The sequence below is a fragment of the Monomorium pharaonis genome, chromosome 2 (genome assembly GCF_013373865.1).
Source record: "Monomorium pharaonis isolate MP-MQ-018 chromosome 2, ASM1337386v2, whole genome shotgun sequence".
NCBI classification, from domain to species: Eukaryota; Metazoa; Arthropoda; class Insecta; order Hymenoptera; family Formicidae; genus Monomorium; species Monomorium pharaonis.
The window spans coordinates 2,094,430-2,111,720 of NC_050468.1; the positions used below are offsets into that span (position 1 = coordinate 2,094,430).

The 17,291-nt window shown below is 34.0% G+C and overlaps 1 protein-coding gene across 1 annotated transcript in view; it reads right to left on the reverse strand.

The window, feature by feature from the left end:
* Window positions 1–17,291, reverse strand: part of LOC105836094 — a 152,901-nt gene that overhangs the window by 65,702 nt on the left and 69,908 nt on the right. Inside the window, exon 4 of the mRNA XM_012679891.3 lies at window positions 10,223–10,353. Coding sequence (XP_012535345.1) covers window positions 10,223–10,353 — 131 coding nt within the window. The remainder of the gene's footprint in view (window positions 1–10,222; window positions 10,354–17,291) is intronic.

The window sequence follows — 17,291 nt, forward strand, 5'->3', positions numbered from 1 at the left end:
TCTTTTGACTTTCTTATTTACAGAAGTTTATTACGATTTAAATTTGTCATATTTTTATTAATAATTTATAATCTTGTCATGTAATCGCGAGTATGCGTAGCAGTCATCGACGCGAGCTTAGGCGCGGTGCGGCGAGACGTGGGAACGGCGACGACGCCACGCTTCTCCTTCTTCCCCCCGCCGCCACCGCACAGTGGATCGAAACCATCAATTCTGTGGACATCAACCAAAAATCTCTTTGGAGATAGAATTTTGTCCAGAAATCAGTTTTAATGAAATGAATTCTAATAAAATTTGTTTTTTTTATATTTTTCTAAAAAAATTATATAATAACAATAATACTTTTCTAATGAACATGATCAAAAAGTGTTCCTGTTCGGTTTCAACAGCTAGCACCACGTGTAGGTAAGGAACAAGCTAGCCTTGGGCAAGTTTTGATAAAGGGGGTGCCCTCGCCTACCCCTAAAATAAAACAATTTAAATAATCATAACAAAATCATTTATTTAAAAAACAAAAATAATAGAAGACTTTGTGATTATGTTAATGTCAATAACAAACGCAAAAAATAAATTTTAATGAATAACATGGCAACGTATTTAACATTTATGATTATATATGTGGAAATTTTATATTATATGAACATCTTTTTATTCAGAGTCCTCAGGACTGCTCATACTTATATCTTCATTTTGAATATCTGTATTTTTTATCTTTAATAATTCCAGTGTTTCTGGAAACATTTTTTTTTTCATTGAGTTCAACAATTGAGGTCTGAGACTCGTTATATATGGATCAGAAGAAATCAGGAGAACATGTAGGATATCCTCATTAGTTACTGTTCTATTATATTTTCGTGTATTCTCCCTACGATAGTTTCTAAACTCTTTATGCCTCGCTTCAATCACTTCTTCTGATAATTGTCCTATCGGAAGTAGACAGTTTTTTATTATTTCAGCACCATGAATCAAGATTTTATGGACGCTAACTGGCATATAATACCACGGATAATTTTCAATAAGAAGTTTTGCCAAATTTTTTGCGAATTGATCGAATTTCTCGACATCAATTTCTTGGCCTGATGCAATGGCTTGGAGAAGAATCGCAAAATTTCTAATAATTCTTTCATTTAACCCAGTTATATTCGCGGTAATTGAAGGATTTGCAAAGAATCTTCTTGCCGTATTGCCATCGTTGGTCGTGCCCACACCCTGTTTTATACAATCCACCAGTAAACCGAGCTTATTCTTAAATTCTTGTTGGATTCTTCTCTTTCTTTCGAGTTTTGCAACTTTCTCTTGTGTGTTTCGCACGGACCATTTTTTAATCTCCAGATTGTAAGAAATATGTAGCAAATATTCCATCGATTGAATCCATGCATAGAGACTAGATAGTCCATATTTGTAATGATTTGTTTCGACCTGTTTTTTAACGACAATATCAAGTTTATTCATTTCTTTGGGACTTGCACCACATATGTAACATTTTGCGGATGACGATTCTGCGAGTGTGGAACAAATTTTGCCATCTATCATTGTCAGCAACAATTGATGATTAATCGAGATATTATCACGTGTATGAGTAGGGGTCAAATGATCTATTTTATTTTGAATTCTAGCATACTCTGTTTAAATGAGTTCTTTGCTTTCTTGACGAAATTCAAATTTTATTGGTCGACAATACTTTGTTGAGGACGGATGTGGATTTTCCCATACTACACGAGTACCTTCCATTAATTTCAAAGGCACAAAACTCGAGATAAAGACTGATTCATCGATTGGTTTCTCAATGCTCGCAATTTCATCAGATACTCTCTGCTTATAAATACTGTGGCCACTAGCGCCATCAAAACCCCATTTCGAAATTAAAATAAATTCGTCGATTTCATGACGTTTTTGAATATCAAAAACTTTTAGTATTCTATGCACTGTTAAATCTAATAGAGCTTGCAAGTTAATCTCAGCAGATGTATCTGTTATTTTTATTGCTTCTGTAGGAGGATAACAATCTCTTTTAGCTTGCTGCACTTTATAATATGATGGATACGGATTCGCACCATGTTCAATAGAAATTTCTCGCAGTTTAATGTATTTTAATTTTGACAATTGCAAACTTATCATTATTGCCAGAGCTTTTTCTTTTGTGTGAAATATCTGCGTTTCATTTGTTTTACCTTCACAAAAAGCCCTTATTCTCGATACCTCATTGGGATTATTGATGAGATATGACAAAACTGCAGCTACATCTTTGTTACCCGCAGCTTGCATGCTCAATTTCGTGGCGAATGCTAACTCCTCTGAAGTATTGTCTACTCGTAGTGCTTCAGTACGTCTTTTTTTTTGTCGATAACTGAGTTCAGAAAATGGTTTCAAACTTTGTGCAGTTGAAGTCGAAGGCTCGTCACAGTTCATACGTGTAGTCTCTAATGCCTCCTCTGGGATACAAAATCTATTTTCTAACCAGCCAGCGTTGGTTTTCATGAAATGCTTGTAATTACGCGATGATTTGCACCATTTTTTATATACTTTTAAAGTAAACAATCTGATCGGTTCCCTCATCACTTCCTCTGCATTTGCTTTAAAATTGAAATTTTTTTCCGTTATAATTTTTTGTAACAAAGTCATATGATCGTTTAGACCTTGATCGGATTTTCGTAGAATTGAAAATAATTCGGAATATGTTATAAACTCCATTATTCTTTTATAGAATAATTAAAAGAGTTGAAATAAAATGCGAAAAGGATGACGATAACAATTTGCTCGAATTTCTACAAGCAATTCGCGTACGCTAAACTAAACAACAGTATGCGGAGAAATAAATACGCGAACAAAAGAGCACACAGTCGCAGTCGCGTGGGGAGGATATGACTAGTAACTGTCGCGACACGATCGCACATGCGCTCAACTGGCCGAGCGCGCTGAAGCGTCTCGGCATTCTTCGAGATACCAAGATGCCGAGACTGATTTAAGCAAATATTGCAAGGAAAGTTTTATGAAATCTTACAAAAGAAGATGCGAGATAAAATACAACGCACATGTGCGCAACAATAATATAACCTAATTAATTTAATCAAATTTTTCAGAAAGAGCATTATGGAATCTTACAAGAAAAAATGATGTACAGGAGAAAAGATCGCATGAGATCGCAGCTAAAACCTATGCGAATTTTTATTATACAGAAGTATCTTCAAAACCCCATACAGAACATTTTGGACAAGTACGGACTTTTTTTTTAATCACTCAATAAACATGTATGAATTAAGTTAAAATTTCGTTTTGATTCATCATAGAGGTAAATGCGTAAAGAATAATGAAATCTGGCAACAAAAATGATAAAAACATTCGAAAAGAACCATAAAATTTTGGGATTATACAATAGACAAGGATAAATAATCCCTTATAGAGAATACAGCGAACACAAGTAGACGGTTTCTACTTTACGAATTTTATTTATCACAGAAATTTGGGAATTTGTATACTTATAACATCTATACTACTCATTAATTTATACTTCCTGCTTTTAAATCATGCATTAAGAGTACTCTACAACACATTCGAGTAGATAAAATTGTTAAATTAAAATTTTTATTTTTGGCTCAATGTCCATATATTTCCTTATTTCGATCCACTGTGCGCCGGCAGCCAATGCTTGAGACAGTAGGCCGTGCTATGGCTCGAGCGGCTCGAGCCCTTCCTTCGGCGCGCAAGGCGCGCTCTCATTCGCATAAATTAAAAAATTTATATCTTGATTATTGATAGACCTAACCAAGACTATATTGGATTTTTATGTTCATCTCGATCCCGTCTATCTTTCCATGAAGTATTGCACACCAGATTTGGGACACCCTGTATATAACCTTTAAATTAAAAAATTTTCGCATATTTAATAAAAGAGAAATTTAAAAAATGTTTGACGGGGTCAATTTGACCCCCGCCGTGTTATTTTGGGTCATAACAGCCAAAATAATAGGTTTACGTAAAAAATGTATATAACCTTTTTTGTAGAGCTTTTTATGAGCTTCATTTTTTGTTTCAAAAAATGTTTGTTTTTTTCTCTAAAATCAATATTTTTGGAGATATGTAGTAAGAACTGTAAAAACTTTGAAGAGGGGCTGGGGAGCATACAAGGCTTTGTCGTCAAAATTCCTTTCAGGGACTTTCATCTCTAATCAAGGGTGAGCTTTGGTTAAAATTTCAGTGCGATCGAAGATTTGTTTTTCCATTTTCCGGAACTTTATCCAATTCTAGGAAATTCTTAATAAAATTCCCAGATAGCACAGGACGTCCTCAGGATCATCCTGAATATGTCCCGGGATGTCCTGGGATCTTGTCAGGATATAATAGTTGTATTATTGTAAATATTTTATGTATAAATTTGACTTTTAAAGTAAGTTTAGAATGTTAAATTCTGTAATAGTATTAATATAAATTGAAATTTTACTCATGTCTTGAGGACATCCTTGGGATGTCCTGAGGATATATGTATTCTAGCTGAAAACGTTATTCTTAAAATATTGTATAAAGAGTTTCATTAGCTACAAAATGTCTGAAAATAAACTAAATATAATGACTGTATAAATACCAGACATTTTAGATAGCCCAGAATGTTCTAAGAATATGATATTCTGAAAGTCCTCAGGACATCCTAAGACAGTCCTCAGGACATTCTAAAACAATCCTCAGGACATCCCAAGACAGTCCTTAGGACGTCCTAAGAGAGTCCTCAGGACATCCTACGAAAGTCCTCAGGATATCTTAAAATAGTATTCAGGGACATCTTGAACGTATAGTAATTTTTGAAAAAGACGGGTAAATTAATATAGCAAGTGAGAAATCTTTGAATATCGTACGTATTTCTAGAATGTATTGCAAAATCAAATGTGTAAAAATGTTGACTTCAAAGTCAGATTGAATGTCTACATTTATTGAAACAATATGGCATATTAGCAATACTAAAAAATTATAAAAGATGACATTAAATAATTTTTTTATTCTATTTTATACAAACAGCGCAAAAACAGTTTTTTAAATAAGTTATTCCACATGCTATTTCGCGCGCATATGTAAAAATGATTTTAAAAAACTGTAAAACTTTATATTTATTTATAAAAATATAAGTTAACTATATATGTTTCATCCTTCTGACAACATCTACTGTAATGATCTATAACAAATATGTATGCATAAACAAGAAATACTCATGGATCATCACGAAGCGTTAGGAAGCGTATGGTCTTCGAAGTCAAGCATCGTCGGCGATGGTTGATACTTGGATGGGTGACCGTTTTCTCGGGTACAGAGATTAAACATGCTTTAACAGGTACAACTGTCGCTGAAACATGTATAGTCTCTTCTTCCTCTTACAAAATTATCGTAGAGATAATTTGAACTTTTAATTTTTTGTTAGTTTTTTTTCAATTCTCAAAAACTGTTAAAAATACTTAGAAATATTTAAAAAATTTTCTAAATTAATCGGAATTTTTTATTTTTTAAATTTTTTTGAGAAACGTTTCAATTCTTATAAAAAATCGATACATTTATCAAAAATCTTAAAAAAAAAAAAATCTAAAAAATCTGACAAAAAGTGGTCATTGTTTGCTATTCCTGAGGATGTCCTGAGGAAATCCTACGGTATCCTCAGAACATCCGATGGACTGTCCTCAGGATGTCCGATGGACTGTCCTCAGGATGTCCTGAGGACTAAAAAGTGGCGCTCGTTTGCTATTTCTCAGGATGTCCTGAGGACGTCCCGGGATAAAATCAGGACGTCCTCAGGATATCCACGAAGTCCGTCCTGGATGTCCTAAGGACGTCCGTGTGCTATCTGGGTTATATCTCTTAGAAAATTGAATTTTAATTTTTAATGTTATTAGATTAGATAAAGAATTAGATTATAATTCTCCTTTCCGGGTAGCCAATGACAGTGTCTAAATGGTGCGCTCAGGGGTTTTTCATGTCCAAATATAAAAAAAGTCAATTGCTGAAGCTACATGTTTTGGCTAGCTGATGATGATGTACGTGTAACGCGCTTAAAGTGGTAAAGTTTTTTCATTAATGTTGTTATCGTCAATATTGGGTTGAATGGTAAGGATACTGATACAGCCGCGCCATTGTAGTTACTTCTGACCGGGAAAAAAATTTCTTTCCTGTTAATGATTCATTTAGTTTTGTTAATAAAAAATTATTAAATTTGATAAGAATAAATGTTGCAAAGAAAAATTGAGTTAATTTTTCATAAATAACACGTGTAAAAATATTGAAATGTTATGTGCGGCTTTCGGAAAATGTTTCGGAAAAATTTAATTAATGTTCCTCATATCAGCACATATACTACGTAGTAACTTATGCAGCAGAACGTTAGTGTATTTCTAAGAAAACGTGTTCCGAAAACGGCACGTAATATTTCAATATTTTTGCACGTGTTATTTATAAAAAATTAACTCAATTTTTCTTTGCAACATTTACTCTTACCAAACTTTTTTACTAGCAAAACTAAATAAATTATTATAAGGAAAGAAACTTTTTTCCCGGTCAGAAGTAATTACAGTGGGGCGATGTGCGGTTGTGTCAGTATTCTTACCATTCAACCCAATATTGATAATTATAACATTAATGAAAAAACTTTACACTTTAAGCACGTTACACGTACATCATCAGCTAACCAAAACATGTAGCTCCGGCAGTTAACTTTTTTTACATTTGGACACGAAAAACCCTTGAACGCACAATTTAGACACAGTCATTGGTTACCCGGAAAAGAGAATTATAATCTAATTTTTCACCTTCTAATTTAATTATATGAAAAATTAAAATTTAATTCCCTGAGAGATATAACTTTATTGAGAATTAGAATTTAATAATCTACTGAATTTCATTTAATTAAGAATTACATTTCAATAATTACTTAAATTTATTTCAATTGAGAATTAAGTTTTAATTAAGTTCTCAATTACATATATCTTAATTAAAAATTTTAAGTCAATTCTCAATTAAATTTTGTTGTAATTAAAAATTAAATTTAAATTCTTAATTAAATAAAATTTAATTAAGAATTAAATTTTAATCCTCAACTAAATAAAATAAAATTATAAATTAAACTGAAATTCTCAATTAAATTATATTTCAATTCTTAATTAAATTTTGTTGTAATTGAAATTGAAATTGAAATTTTTAATTAAATTTTATTTAATTAAGAATTGAAATTTAATTTTTAATTTTAATTACAACAAAATTTAATTAAGAATTGAAATATAATTTTCAATTACAACAAAATTTAATTGAGAATTTCAGTTTAATTCTTAATTTAATTTTATTTAGTTGAGGATTAAAACTTAATTCTTAATTAAATTTTGTTGTAATTAAAATTAAAATTAAAATTTTCAATTAAATTTTGTTGTGAATAAAAATTAAGTTTTAATTTTTAATTAAATTTTGTTGTAATTGAAATTTAAAATTTTATTCTCAATTAAATGAAATTTAAATTAAAATTAACTTTTAATTCTTTAATTTCATTGTAATTAATTAAGAGATTTAATTAATTGTTTGCAACTCTGATGAGAGGAGCGTAGGACGTGGCAGCAAGTAAGGAGGCAGTATATAGAAGAATTTTGGGTGAAGAGAAAAAGGAAAGGTTTAAATGAGAAAGCTAGAGGAGGAAAAAAATAAGTAACAAAGAAATTATGGATATTGGGATGTTTGTATGTGTGACGAATCAAAATTGATGTAAATGGGAAAAAGAGAAAATTTGGATTAAAAATGTAGATATATATAAATAACTGGTTAGCTTCGTTTTTATGTATGTATTGTATATGGTTATGTACAAACTTGTAGAAATGATAATTGAAAAATAATGCATTGCTTATTGAAAAAATAATGAAAGATCGATTTAAAAGCATTGTACATTGTTGACTTAATGAGTAATTATTTAAAAATAAAATGTGCATTACTCGGATAATGAAAAATGCAGAATACAAACCATTATGCATTACATTTTTAATGGATAATGCGATTAGGGGGCAATTATTTATTACTAAAGTAATGGATAATGCAACATGGGGACAATTAACCATTACTAAAGTAATTCGTTAAAAAATGTCATACATTACTTCGGTAATGAAATATTCTCAGCAATTGTTTCTGTAATCATGTAATGGATGGTGGTAAATGAAATTAATCTATGAAGACTAAGGTCCTGATTGACTAGCTCATTATTTATCGATGCCCAACCTAGATCCCTATATCCAAAAACATGAAATTTTGTGAGAATATTCCTTTAATGGCATAAGCACCTTCTAAAAAAGGATTTTTTATTATTTAATCCTTAAGAGGTGAAAAGGAATTTACTCAAGGGATAACGGTCATACTGGATCAATTTGACTCCAGAAGAAATTATTAGTAACTTGTAATCGTGCCATATAGAAAACAAACGGGAAGAAAGCATTTAAAGAAATAATCAACATCTAAATTTGTCTATAAATGTTTATTAAAGATTTATTGAAGATAAATGTTCAATTAAATAATATTACAAATATTAACATGATATCGCATTGTTTAATATTATACAAAAAATAGTCATTTTTATTGCAATTTGAAGAAAGAAAGAACATTAGGATAATTTAATTGAAGAAGAAATAACATAAAGATAAATATAATTTAATTTTAATAGTACAGAAAATTAATTATATTAACAAACTAAAAAGAATAAATTGATTGTAATGTTTTTACAATTAACCCTCGTCGGCCCACTAATCCCAAAAAGGAACGAACGAAATTTTTCATTTGTTTAGTTTTCATTTGTCAAGACTGATAATAGACGAAGTTTTGCTCCCCTCCGTAAAAAAAAACTTATTAACAGTAGCTACCCATACCCGAAAGGCCGCTTTAATTCGCCACTTGTTTTTAAAATGGCAGCGGGTAAACATTGCGAGTGTTCCCAAAAAGACCCAAACTGATCGTGCCAGTATTTCGTAACGTAAAAAATATTTGATTTTTGTATTTTTCTTAATTATTTTGTTATTTTATGATGTTTTTACTTAAGTTAAAAGCATAATGTTTTTTTTAGTCGATAAAGGCGATTTAATCACAATGGCTACTAGAACGAAAACAGTTAATCTTATCATTTCTTTAATTTTTATTATTCTACATTGTACCTAAGTTATTTTAATAATAAGAATCTAACAGAAACTTGGGAGAATGCTCCATATATGTATATAATGAACCACACATATTTAATTACATACTTGTGAAGTTAAATTAAAGCTTGTAACAATATAATTTATGTGCATTTTCCATTCATTTAAATATTAAAACACTAAAACATTAATATATAATAAATATTAAAACATTTTCTTTTACAGTTTTTTGTTTCTTCGAATTGCAATAAAAAAGGCTATTTTTTGCTATGGCTATTATAATATTAAACAATGCGATATCATGTTAATATTTGTAATATTATTTAATTGAACACACATTTATCTTCAATAAATCTTTAATAAACATTTATAGACAAATTTGGATGTTGATTATTTCTTTAAATGCCTTCTTCCCCTTCGTTTTCTATATGGCACAATTACAAGTTACTATTAATTTTTTCTGGGGTCAAATTGATCCAGTGTGACCGTTATCCTTGAGTAAATTCCTTTTCACCCCCATAAGGATTGAATAATAAAAAATCCTTTTTTAGAAGGATTTAGGCCGGGCATCGATGAATAATGAGCTAGTCAATCAGGACCTTAGTCTTTACAGATTAATTTCATTTACCATCCATTACAAAAACAATTGCTGAGAATATTGGATTTCATTACCGAAGTAATGCATGATATATTTTTTCATATTATTGAAGTAATGCATGACATTTTTTAATGAATTATTTTAGTAATGGGTAATTTCCCTCATGTTGCATTATCCATTACTTCAGTAATGGATAATTGTTCCCTGGTTGCATTATCCATTAGAAATGTAATGCATAATGGTTTGCGTTCTGCATTATTCTTACCAATTTAATGGATAATGCTTTAGAAATCAATTACATATTTGGTAATGCCAAATGGAACTGGAATTCAATTACCCATTTCTAAAACAATTATTAATGAAATCGACAATGCATTACCAAAGTAGTGCATTTTTTTCAACACTGGTTTTGTAAAAATTTATGTCAAGAGTTTATGTTACTTTGTTACTTTATAACTTCAAGCAATACAAATAAATTAATACAATGCAAACTTACTTTTTTAATTCTGGCCAATTTGCGATCTCCTCTGCCAAAGCTTTAACACTCATAATGAAAAAATCTCTCATTTCTGGCGGATGTTGGTCATTAAACATTCCTTTCGAGTACATCTTTTTTTGTTTTGGTTCCTAAATATTAAAATTTTTTTAACAAATCGTATTGATGTTATATCTATTTAAATATAAAGTTAAGTAATTAAGTTTGCAGCGTGAGCTAATAACAATAGTAATATTTTATAGACAGTATTAAATTACTTTTGTATGTTTATAGCTTTTTAAAATGGCCTTGTTTCTATTTTTTTTCTTTTTTATCAAAGAAATGATTTTCAATAAGAAATTACTGTAAAGTGTAAACCAGTACTTCTTTGTTACTGAAGACCAATCTTAATATAGATACAGTGGAATTTCATAATAGTGCGCTTACGTCGCTCTAAACGTACTTTTACGGGATTATTCTCAAATAGAAATTTAAAATTGTAGCATTATTGTTCCATCTAGCTTTTATTTACAATTTTACGTGAGATTTATCCAACGAATACGTCGTAGCGGTAAGATTACAACATAATTCATTATTATATTCTACTTACAATATTGCATATGATGGGAAAAATTTGAAGTATTGTAGGATTCCATTATATGTTAATTGTTCAATACATATTTGATAAATGATTTATGCACTTTGCTTCTAATAAGTTGTCTACTTTTTAAAATGTTTTTTTACTTTTTAATCTTTAAGCTACATTTATTTTAATAATATTTAATTCAAATATTCTGTAATTCAGTAATTTTATAAAGTTTGTTATTGAACATGTAGACAGAAATATATTTTATTATATAATTTATCAATTTACTTTATAACTATCTTTTCTATCTTATATACGTTCGTTCTACCTCTATGCAAGCATTGTGTCAAAAATTTTTGGGCATATTTATGTGTATCAAAGAATAAGGCCCGATTATGCACATAAATGATCGGACACAGTAGTATTTCCCAATCGGACACAGTTCCGATTGGACACGGTCCCGATTGCGCACCGCCCGATAGGATACAGACTTTATTGGACACAACAACGATCGGACATAGCGTTTGAATTAAACACAGAATTAATTGCACACGGACCCGATTGCGCACCGACCCGTTTGCACACGGATCCTATTGCACATGGACCCGATTGCACATGGACCCATTTAGGCACGGACCCGTTTGCGCATCGACCCGTTTGCACACGGACCCGATTGCACATGATATGATTCCGCATCGCAGAATACTGCAAAAACAACCCAGATAGCGCAGAAAATTTATCATAAATTTTCATAAATATTTTACAAATTTATTTTCAAAAAATATTTTTTAAAGATTAACTAATTATTTTTTATAAAACATTTAGAAATGATACAAAAATTATTATCAACAATATATAGAATATATTTTTAAATGTACTAAAAAATATTTATGGTATATGAACTCGAAATATTTTTTATATTCTTTGATAATAATAGTATAAATATGTGGCGACACAAAACCAGTAGTCGCCACACCAAGCGCCTAACAGCCGCGCAACCCGGTTGACACTATAAGAAAAACCAAGCGCCTAACAGCTGCGCAACTCGGCCGACACTATAAGAAAAAGCTAGCGCCTAGCAACCGCGCAAACCGGCGAACACTGTAAGAATTACGACAGTAAGGAAAGAGAAGTGCGCGCGGACGCCACCAGAGGCCATCTTATCTCAGGAGTAAGATGACGACTTCCAGGCCTTATAAGGAGCACGAAAAGACAGACAAGCCGCTCTTTGCGTTACTCGCACTTGAGTCTCCTTTTTGCGTATGAAGACATTAGCCGTCTCTCGTATATTATAATAGTGAGCACGCTGGCAGCCAAGGAGCCACAGTGGAACCCCGCAACCGTGGTAGTCTCACCATCGAAACGGACCAGACCTCCGAGGGTACTATTGGCCGCCGACGATCCGCGGATTTGGCGCTACACATCGCCCCGATACCTGCTACCGGACCTCTTGGGGAGCCTAGCAAAGGAGACTCGAGGTACCCAGATCGAGGAGGACACTACCTGGGAGAACCGGGCAACGCAGACCGTCGCACGGCCGGTGACCAGGGACCACGGCACCCAGCACGAAGGCAGTCCAGGCAACAACGCTGAACAGGGCGAGAAACCAACGGGAAGCAGCCAATCCCGCGACGAGCCTACAGGACGCCCTCGCAGGGAGAAGCTAGTCGCCAAGAAGAAGGAAAGACGATCACCTAAGAAAAGGAAACGATCTCCGAAGAAGAGGAAAACCACAGACACCCACGTGCCGGAGATAACATCCACGCTATCCCTGGATGAAAACAACAACTTAGGTGGAGTACGGGTGACGAAGGCTCACCCGCCAATAGCTTGGAAGCCGCGTCAGGTCTAAGACCTCATACATACAAACGGCCCTTGTCAGGGCCAACCAATTAAACACAAACATAAAACTCTGTACAGTGTACATAAATAAACTATTTATTTAAGGGAAACCAGCGTACTTCTCTTCAACTAACCATATTCCTCTGCGCACGACTTAACCGCGAGCGAACAACACGCCCACAAAATATTTATTTTAAATATTTTCATAAATATTTATCATAATTTTTTTTTACTTGGCAAATTCGGACATAAAAATATGTGCAAAATATTAATCATAAATATTTTTCCTTCGCACGTAGATAAAATATCATTGAATCGCTCTAGCAACGCTCTCATGATAAGCGTCATTGGTGCTCTCTTGTCATTGGTGGTCATGCGGCGCTTCGGTGACGCTAAGAGAGCAACGTTCGTGGTGGCGTCAACAGCAACGATCACGTGACACCTGTAGCGCTGACAATGCGCCCAAGTACGCCTCTCAAAGTTGTTGCCATGCAGTATTACCGAGTGTGATAGTCTTTTAGTTTTCTCGTATTTTGTTTACGTTTGTTAACAACAAAAAATATCACAAGTCAGTTAACTCTTGAAGTGAACAGAGGTATTTTGTGTATTGTCTAAACTTTCTATAATTCGAGCCGTTTTCTATAATTCGAGAAATTAATCAGTCCATTGAGTGAAAGTCACTTTGAGTTATTAAGTCTATTGTGTGAATTCATATCGAGTATCTTGCTCTCATATATTTGTGTGTTCCTGGAGTTTGGCTAAACATCAATCCTGAGACGAGAGAGAGAGCAATTTTCATCCCATAAAGGCTCTGAGTTTCTATGGCTAGCCTTTGGAACTATCTCGGGATTCATGAGCACACAAATACAATCACTATCATGATGGCTTAAGAATTGATCAATTCTTCTGAAGTTTGATATGTACAACTTTCTATTTCTTAATACGAATTTAATTGCATATGACTATCTCATTGCATGCGATTCAAAGTCTGATTCAACGAAAGAATTGCTGAAGCATATTTTCTCTCAATATTCTTAGATTATTCAATTAAAAATAATAGATCTATTGTCCATTGTGACGTGATAGGCGCAGGCTGCTGTCCGTCACAGGGACCTTAGCGGTCCTTACGCGTTAACATTACGCGGATCCTGCGTCCACCTGCTCGGGAGCGGACGCAAAAGCGTGCTGTTATATTTTCTGTGTGTGTCGTCCCGTGTGCTGTTCGTCCACTAATTGTTAAGATTTTTGCAAACGCTATTTCGCGAGTGTGGCGGAAGTCGGTGGCCAAAGCGGACCTATTTTGTATACTCTGACGTCTCGTCTCAATGGAGGACACCCTTGGAGAGAGAATAACAAAGAGGAATTTGCAGAAGACCCTTTTCGAGCGGGGGTCCGCAGGTAATACTGCTCTTATCTTGCCTACAATTTTATCGTGAGAGAATTCCGATAATGCTGCCGAATCGCGCTTTCAGGATCCAGCGAAGGCGCGCAGAGCCGGCGCGGCGTCCCGACGAGGCGACTTCAAATCCGATCCCACACGAGTTTTGGTAGGGATGGCGACAGCTGCAATCAATGATGCGCCCTCGTCGAGGAGAAAATAACGTCCCGATGGCGGAAGATGCGCTCGGCAAGGAGTTAAGAAATTGGCATAGAGAACAGCGCAAAAATTTCCGTGCACGGGACCCAAAAATACCGACCACCGCGATTGGATCAGTCAGCAAGTAGCGGCATGCACTTGCACGTTGCGCGCAAGTCAAATTTGGAAATTTGCGGCCAATAAGGGCCCGGCTTATCGGAGGCAAGGTAGGGCGCGTCGCCGACCGGCCCCCGCAGGATCTAAGATCAATCACTCTAGCTGCGGACGTTGTCTTGTGTTGTGCGATCCGAATTCCGAGCTGTAAGTTTCGTGTAAGAGGACGCAAGAGCCGGAAGTCATCCCGATCCGGATAAGGACGACGAGAGAGAGGCGACTTGATGAGACGAGCGTCACGAGAATTGTAAAGTCACCGATGTCGCGATTGGGCGACTCGCGAAAGAGTCACGAAATTGCTGCGGTCTCGTAGCCATGAGATTAAAGTCACGAATTGATTAGAGTATCGTTGCCTTGCCCGATCGCGCCCGCCTGCGTGAATTCGCTCCGTGCTGTTCTTTCCGTATTATAATTACGTTGCGTATGCGTCCCGATCCGCAGCCGAGTCATCTGTATTTTCGTAACGTGATCGTATCGCGAGTCACTGTCGTTAATTGTATTGTAGATCGTCGCGCATTTATAATTTTGTAAAATCTAATTTACTTTGTCGCATTTGTATCGCGAATCTCCTTGTAATTGCGCCCTCGTCAGATTAAATGTAATTGTCTGGTACCGCCTCGTTGGCGAGCTAATAATAGTTATCGCGCATATTGTTCGCGGAGTCTTATAACGTGTGGAAGAACATGAGTCCGTCGCGTGCCGCGCGGGCTCTGAGTTACTGTTCGTCCCGATCGCCCTTGGCAAAACCGTTATCCTATCGGGAGTTTGGCGTCCACCAACGACGCAGGGTAAAGCGTAGACAAGTCGGAGAATTCCCGCGTACGTAAAATAGTTTATTCGTTAATTGTCCCGTATTCACGAAATTGAATTTCAAGCGGTCATCAGCTTGTAACGCGCGAGAATCATCATTGCCGCTCAACAGAGCCGTATAATTCTGTATCGTTCATTGTTAAATATATTCGTTAATGTCATTGTTAAATTTACGTTGTGTTGATAGTTCTCTCGCCTTCCCGATTCCATCCGCCAGCGCCAAACCTCCCCCTCTGCCATTTTAGGGCTGAGTAGCTGACTATCGGAGCCGCCGAGGCCCCGGTCATCTAAGGAGCGCCCGTCTTTTCCACGATTATATCGGCGTAAGGCTGATTCACTGTTCAGCATAGAAAGAGTGGTACGCTCAACATACCTGGTGCCCAAGTTCGAGTTTTAGCGAGAATATCGGAGTTCGGTCGCCCCGACACCCGGGCGGCGCAGGGCCGTGAAGTTGGCCATCGCTCGCGAGCGCGGTTACACCATATATAAATGTATTAAATTGTTTCTACTATTCATGTGTGCATTGATTTACTACCAAAAATATCATAATTATATTGTCAATCAAACATTTCTTGAGTTGTAATTAATTACTTGTATAATGTTTCATTAAATAAGTGCGAAGTATCTCTTGTATATAGTGTTTTGATAACATTATTTCACTGAAATAATATTAAGACATATTTATATTGTTACAATATTAAAATTGATTATTGCCTTATTTTACAATTAAGTCTTCGTTTACTTGCACATATTGTAAATGAAACCTATTTCGATTTCCTCGTTAACATTAAATTTAATATATATTCAACTCTTACAATTTAAAGAATGTACCTAGTACAATAATAACTAGTAATTAATCAATGCATGAGCATTATATATAGATTCTGATATTTATTCTCCGTGTCTTATATGAATAATAAATTTATACAGTTTTTCACTTTTATCCGAAGCTGATTTAATATTAATTAGTGGTGCTAGTGGATTCAATTAATAAATATGTTCAATTTCTAGCTGATAATCATCATTTCTTTTGATGATTTCGGTCAGACTTTTCTATTGCATGAATTTCATTATTATAAAAATCTTGGTTCCCTTCTTTCTCTGAAAATAGTATAAGATTAAAATGAATTTCTGTTTAAGCTACTAAGTGAATAAATTATATTGTCTTTTGAAATTGTATTGATTATTTGCAAATTATTTATATGTGTGCTATGAAACCTACGTTGATTGTACGCTAATTATCTTTCTGTGATTAATTTGTATGTTTATTATATGCAAATTATTTATATGTTAAATTACAATCTTTTTACGAGCTTTGAATATGTTATATTTGACAAAGTTTTTTTACATTCTTAATTCTGAACAGTTGATGTGATATTATAGCTGTTAAATTAATACAATTAACTTTTAACTACTGAGTTTAACTTGTAATAAAAATAACATTTAACTACTGAGTTTAACTTGTAACTGTAAAGAAGAGTTGATGTTCGGTGAGTTATTGGCGTGAATAAATCTAATAATTTATGTAAATCTAAATATTAAAATTCAAGGTTACTTGTTTAATTTTTTCTTGAACGCGGCCAATAATGTAAGGGAAGCTTGAGCTTGGGATAACGGCGGGGACAAACGTGTTTTCCATAATCATTCTCGTTTTTCACGTAAAAGTTAAAAAAAAGCATGAACCGTTCCGAGCCGGAAAGAACAAAAGAGTGTTCAATGTGTTTCGCTGCAATCTTAGACGATCGATATCATATCACATATCGTACGCTACCACAAATTCGAACGACAGTTTCAAGTTCAATGTAAGCACGACCGATGTGGTACAATTTTCAATAAATGGAAGACATTTCATCAGCTTCTTTGGCAAAAACACCGAAATGTACTCGAGATGGTGGAATAAATAGAGTCTGTTATACATCATCCTAATATACATGACGAGTATGATGTAAATAATCACAACGATGGTAATTATTATCTCAGTTCACATAACAGAAATTTGTAATTGATTGCAATGAATTTTGAACCTCATAAAACTAATGAATAATTAAAGATGAGTTTACATTGACTACAGTAATGATTGTTTTTAAATTCTATTTACAAGT